Source organism: Magnolia sinica, chromosome 13 (genome assembly GCF_029962835.1).
Source record: "Magnolia sinica isolate HGM2019 chromosome 13, MsV1, whole genome shotgun sequence".
Taxonomy (NCBI): Eukaryota; Viridiplantae; Streptophyta; class Magnoliopsida; order Magnoliales; family Magnoliaceae; genus Magnolia; species Magnolia sinica.
The window spans coordinates 36052903-36058628 of record NC_080585.1 but is presented as its reverse complement, the minus strand read 5'-3'; the positions used below and the strand labels follow the sequence as shown (position 1 = coordinate 36058628).

Below are 5726 nucleotides of genomic sequence, written 5' to 3'. Positions count from 1 at the left end.
TCAGCTGCTGCTTATTGCTTACATGAGTTTTGAATGCCTACACCATGAACCTTGCTAATAGTAGTATTTTCCTCTATTCCATTGTCTTAATTCGAAATTGAAACCATTTAGATCTAATGCCCATTATTTGGTTAGCAGATTGAGATATGGATCAAGAGGTCGGGTCCTGCATTGGGCAAGCCGGTTTCCTCTTCCTTCCAAGAACAGATGCCCTCTCCAATCTCCACCCACCTACCTGCCATTTCTTAAATGCTGCCATGGAAGATCGAGCTGCCTCAAACAAGTGGGATTCTTCTCTTGTAAGAAGTGGCAAGAACTTGGGAGCAGTTGCAAATGCAGCACTGTGTCCCTTGCTCAGCACTTCCTTGTACCTGCCTGAAAATGCATACAGGAGGAAAGACCCAATACTTCTATCGCCAACCAGAGGTGTAACCTTGCATCCCAGCTGATAAAAGAATGGGTATCGGCTCCTGAGATCTACACAAGCTGCATCAGCCTGGATTTCCTTTCTTGTTTTTTGATTAAAACAGTGGGGAATGTTAATGGACACTGCTTGTCTCAAGCATAACTCATGAGCAAGCCAAAATGGTAAATCTACTTTCGCGCCTTGTTCAACATTGTTAGTCTCGGAACCAGGATCAAGCAGTCCAACTCCATTTGCCCTAACTTGAAAAACAACAGAAATGAGCTCCTCTTCCATCATAATGTCATCGATATCATAATAATGTGCCATTTAAGAGCTAAAGGCTTTTCCGCTCGTCTTCTCTTCTCGGTCATTTGCAGCAGATCGCTAGAGAGAGAGATAGAGAGAACAAATGGCAACGATCAAGGCCGTTAAAGCTAGGCAGATCTTCGATAGCCGTGGAAATCCAACCATTGAGGTGGATGTTTGTCTGAGTGATGGAACCTTAGCTAGGGCTGCTGTTCCGAGTGGTGCCTCGACAGGCGTATACGAGGCTTTGGAACTCAGACTATCTTGGAAAAGGTGTCCTCAAGGCTGTGGAGAATGTTAATGCAATAATTGGACCTGCCTTGATTGGAAGGGACCCAACCGAGCAAACTGGCATTGATAACTTCCTGGTATAACAACTTGATGGAACAGTTAACGAGTGGGGCTGGTGCAAGCAGAAGCTTGGTGCTAATGCTATATTGGCAGTATCACTTGCTGTCTGTAAAGCAGGTGCTAGCGTGAAAAAGATCCCTCTTTACCAGCACATTGCGAACCTTGCTGGGAACAAAACTCTAATTCTGCCTGTGCCTGCATTTAACGTCATCAATGGAGGATCACATGCAGGCAATAAGCTGGCAATGCAGGAGTTTATGATCCTTCCTATTGGGGCATCCACTTTCAAGGAAGCCATGAAGATGGGTGTCGAAGTATATCACCATTTGAAGGCTGTGATTAAGAAAAAATATGGCCAAGATGCAACGAATGTTGGTGATGAAGGTGGCTTTGCTCCTACCTAATATTCAGGAGAACAAAGAGGGTCTTGAACTCCTAAACGCAGCTATAGCAAAAGCTGGATATACTGGCAAGGTTGTGATTGGCATGGATGTTGCTGCTTCAGAGTTTTACGACAGCAAGGATAAGACCTATGATCTACACTTCAGGAGGAGAACAATGACGGATCGCAGAAAATATCAGGAGACAGTTTGAAGAATGTCTACAAGTCATTTGTTGCGGAATATCCAATTGTTTCCATCGAAGATCCCTTTGATCAGGATGCTTGGGAGCATTATGCTAAGCTGACTGTAGAGATTGGTGAGAAAGTATAGATTGTTGGTGATGATCTACTAGTCACCAACCCTAAGCGTGTGGAGAAAGCAATCAAAGAAAAGGCCTGCAATGCCCTTCTGTTAAAGGTGAACCAAATTGAGTCTGTCACCGAGAGCATTGAAGCTGTGAAAATGTCCAAACGGGCTGGTTGGGGTGTGATGGAAAGCCACCGCAGTGGTGAAACAGAGGATACATTCATTGCAGATCTTTCAGTGGGCTTGGCTACGGGCCAGATCAAGACTGGAGCTCCATGCCGTTCAGAACGGCTTGCAAAGTACAACCAGCTGCTGAGGATTGAAGAGGAGCTTGGGTCCGCTGCCATCAATGCTGGTGAAAAGTTCCGCACTCCAGTCAAACCCTACTAATTGACTGTCCTGAGATCCAAGGAGCACTAGTTGATTTGAGTTTTTTGGCATAAAATTTTGGTATGGACTGAAGCTGCTCCTGTGGAAACTGGGTGCCGGCTCTTGGGTATTAATAGAGAATAGGGTAGACAAAATATAATAAAAATTCGAAGTTGGCCACTATCAAGCAGGATAGCATGTGAGGGCCATTGACAATGAGCCCTACTGTTGCTTGTTCTTCAGGCGTCTCAGAGAGCAGTTCACTTTTAACTGATATGCTTTTTTAACTCCCCGTCTAGAGTTATGGAGGTGGAGATCTTAAATGAGTGGTTTCTTCTTTTTTTTTTAAAAAAAAAAAGAAAAAAAGAAAAAGAAAAAAAAGGCAGTTCGAATTTGACAAAAGATATACATTTGTTCATGGTTTAATATCAGTTCATTCCATCTGAATTTGTTGTGGAGACCTATCCATGGTAGTTCAAAGGAACTGATGAGCAATCCTGTAGCACCGATGGACAGATGGATGAACAGATGGACAGCAGAATGAGATCAGAGGAAATAGCGTGCAAAACTGAAGCCCAAAACTCCAACGGTCATTCAAAGCTCACTGTAACCAAACAAGCGCAGATGGCTGTGGGATACGAAAGAAAAAAAAGAGAGAGTATTATTTGTCAAAGAGAGCTCTTCCAATACAGCTCCATCAATGTTCTATTAATTGAAGCAAATGGTCTTAAAATAAGGGGGAGTTATTCGATACTTTGGCAGAGTACGATGCATGATTTGTTCACCAGAAGTCAGAAATTGTGCATATGATGTGAGTTAACTCAGATTGGTTGGACAATCCCTGCCTTTGTTCTGTGAAACACTTGTTGGCTGAAATGGGATAATTATATATTTATATTTTTAACTGTTTAATAAATGTCCATCAACCTGATATTCAGCTAAAGAAATAGGCATAATTATAGGTTCATGACACATCTAGACAGGGACACATAATTTGGACAGTTTAATTTGAATTAGTTATATGCCATTACAAGTTTAGGCTCACTTGGAAACTATTGAGGCCCATCACATCAAACGCCCAAATAACCAAATCATGTCTTGTTGGAGGTACAATCAAATTGAATTGCAATTAGTCAGTCCTTCCAATCAACTGTAGATGATCCAATTGTAATTTTCCTTGCATTCATATTTGGACAAGTCTGGGATCCAAATCGCAATTTCTTGGACTGCAATTTGGGGGCCTCAATGAATACTATGAAAAATCGTTGGTTTTTGTTACTTCCTGTCAAATTATAGTTTTTATGAATAATTTGAATTGAATTATCTTCTCCCAATCGGGTGCTATATATATATACAATTACATCTCATATAAAAGAAAAAAAATCTTATTCTAAAGGAAACTAAATATTCTTATATTTACAAGGACTAATTATAGAATCAGTCACACCCCATAGAATCAATCACACCTCATAGAATTAATCACACCCCATATACAACTCATGCAGACACCCCCTCTCAAGTTGGAGCATAGATATCTATCATGCCCAACTTGTCAATTATACCATGGAACACCTTTCCAGAAACTGCTTTCGTGAGTATATCTGATAACTGGCTTTCAGACTGAACAAATGGAAACTATATAATCTTTTGATCAAGTTTCTCTTTGATGAAATGACGATCAACTTCACATGTTTGGTGCGGTCATGTTGTAGAGGATTCTGTGAATTCTCAATGGCTGTCTTATTATCACAATGGAGATTCATAGGTTTTGCATATTCAATTTTCAAATCTTTTAGTACACTTTTAAGCCACAATAATTTGCATACACCAAGAGCCATACCTCGGAATTCGGCTTCTGCACTTGATCTTGCCACAACCTTCTGCTTCTTGCTTCTCCAAGTGACAAGATTACCTTCCACAAAGGTAAAATAGTCAGACGTGGACCTTCTGTTGGTTTGATCACATGCCCAATCAGAATCCGTGTATCCTTCAATGTTAGAGACACTGTTTTTGGAGAACAACAAACCTTTGCCTGGTGCACTCTTCAAATATCTTAAGATTCGATATACCGCATTCATATGCTCTTCACTTGGTGCATCCATGAACTGGCTTATGACGCTCACTGCATAAGCTATATCCAGCCTCGTGTGAGATAAATAGATTAATCTCCCAACCAACCTCTGATAACGACCCTTGTCTGTTGGAGCTTGATCTGGAAAAACTCCGAGTTTATGATTCATTTCTATGGGTGTTTCTGTTGGTTTGCAAGCAAGCATTCTAGTTTCGGTTAAAAGATCTAGCACATATTTCCGTTGTGAAAGAAAAATCTCGTGTTTCAATCTTGCAACCTTAATCCCTAAGAAATATTTAAGTTGCTCGAGATCCTTCATTTCGAATTTAGTAGCCAAATACTCCTGTAATGCTTTCATTTCAGATGGGTCATTTCCTGTCAAGACCATATCATCGACATCCACGATTAAAACTGTTACCTTTCCTTCTTTATGTTTTATATACAAAGTATGGTCTGGATTACTTTGTTTATAACCGAATGCCTTCATTGTAGAAGAGAACCTCCCAAACCAAGCTCTAGGTGACTGTTTCAGCCCATACAATGACTTCTTCAATTTATAAACTTCACTTCTACACGAGGAACTAGGTTTGATTCCGGGTGGCAACTCCATGTATACCTCTTCCTCTAAATCTCCATTGAGGAAAGCATTTTTGACATCAAATTGTTGTAAGGACCAATCCTGATTTACCGCTATATATATGAGAATGCGATTTGTATTGATCTTGGCTACCGGTGCAAAAATCTCTTGATAATCCACCCCATACCTTTGCGTATACCCCTTTGCAACTAACTTTGCTTTATATGTATCAATACTACCATCCGCTTTGAGTTTCACCGTGAACACCCATCTACATCCAATTGTCTTCTTTCCTTTGGGTAACGGAACAAGTTCCTAAGTCACATTCTTTTGTAGAGCCTCCATCTCTTCGTTCATCGCCTTTGTCCATTTCGGATCAGTCAATGCATCCTGCACACTACTAGGAATAGATACAGTGGATAATTGATTAATAGTAAATGCATATGATGTAGACAATTTATGGGAGGACACATGGTTACTAATTGGGTATTTGGTCTTGGCTTTAGGATCAGGTTCATATTGTTTCTTTAGAACTCCCTTAGTTGATTTTTGTGGATATTTTGGAGCTATATCTTCTGCAGGAACATGTGTTTCATTAGACTCATCAAATATGGGATTCGAGATTACCTAAGGAAGAACATTCTAGGTTGATTTTTCAATTAATGGTGTGGACATGGGCAACTCTGAGGGCATCAGTGATTCTGACATGTCGGGAGTACCTGAATTATTTTGGGGAAGAACTATGAACTCACTCTCAACTTCAGAAATACTATCATAGCTTTGATGAACACTTTTCTCAAAAATTTCATTCACTTTTTCTAACTCCATAAATTCATATCCTCCGCCAACTTCCACATTCTCTTCACTAGAGCTATCCCCCTGAAGAGAAGGGCCAGAGACTTCCCCTGTGTAATAAGGTTCTACTTTACGAAAAGAAGCATCCAAAGTCACATGTAA

At 40.5% G+C, this 5726-nt stretch overlaps 1 protein-coding gene and 1 pseudogene across 1 annotated transcript; one reads left to right on the top strand and one right to left on the bottom strand.

The window, feature by feature from the left end:
• On the bottom strand, window positions 1-771 carry LOC131223576 (uncharacterized). Its single transcript, XM_058219013.1, has one exon. It carries the CDS (start codon window positions 731-733, stop codon window positions 152-154), a length of 582 nt encoding a protein of 193 aa, XP_058074996.1. The 5' UTR covers window positions 734-771; the 3' UTR covers window positions 1-151.
• A 7-nt stretch (window positions 772-778) lies between these two features.
• On the top strand, window positions 779-2457 carry LOC131223575 (enolase-like; annotated as a pseudogene).
• The last annotated feature ends 3269 nt before the right edge of the window (window positions 2458-5726 follow it).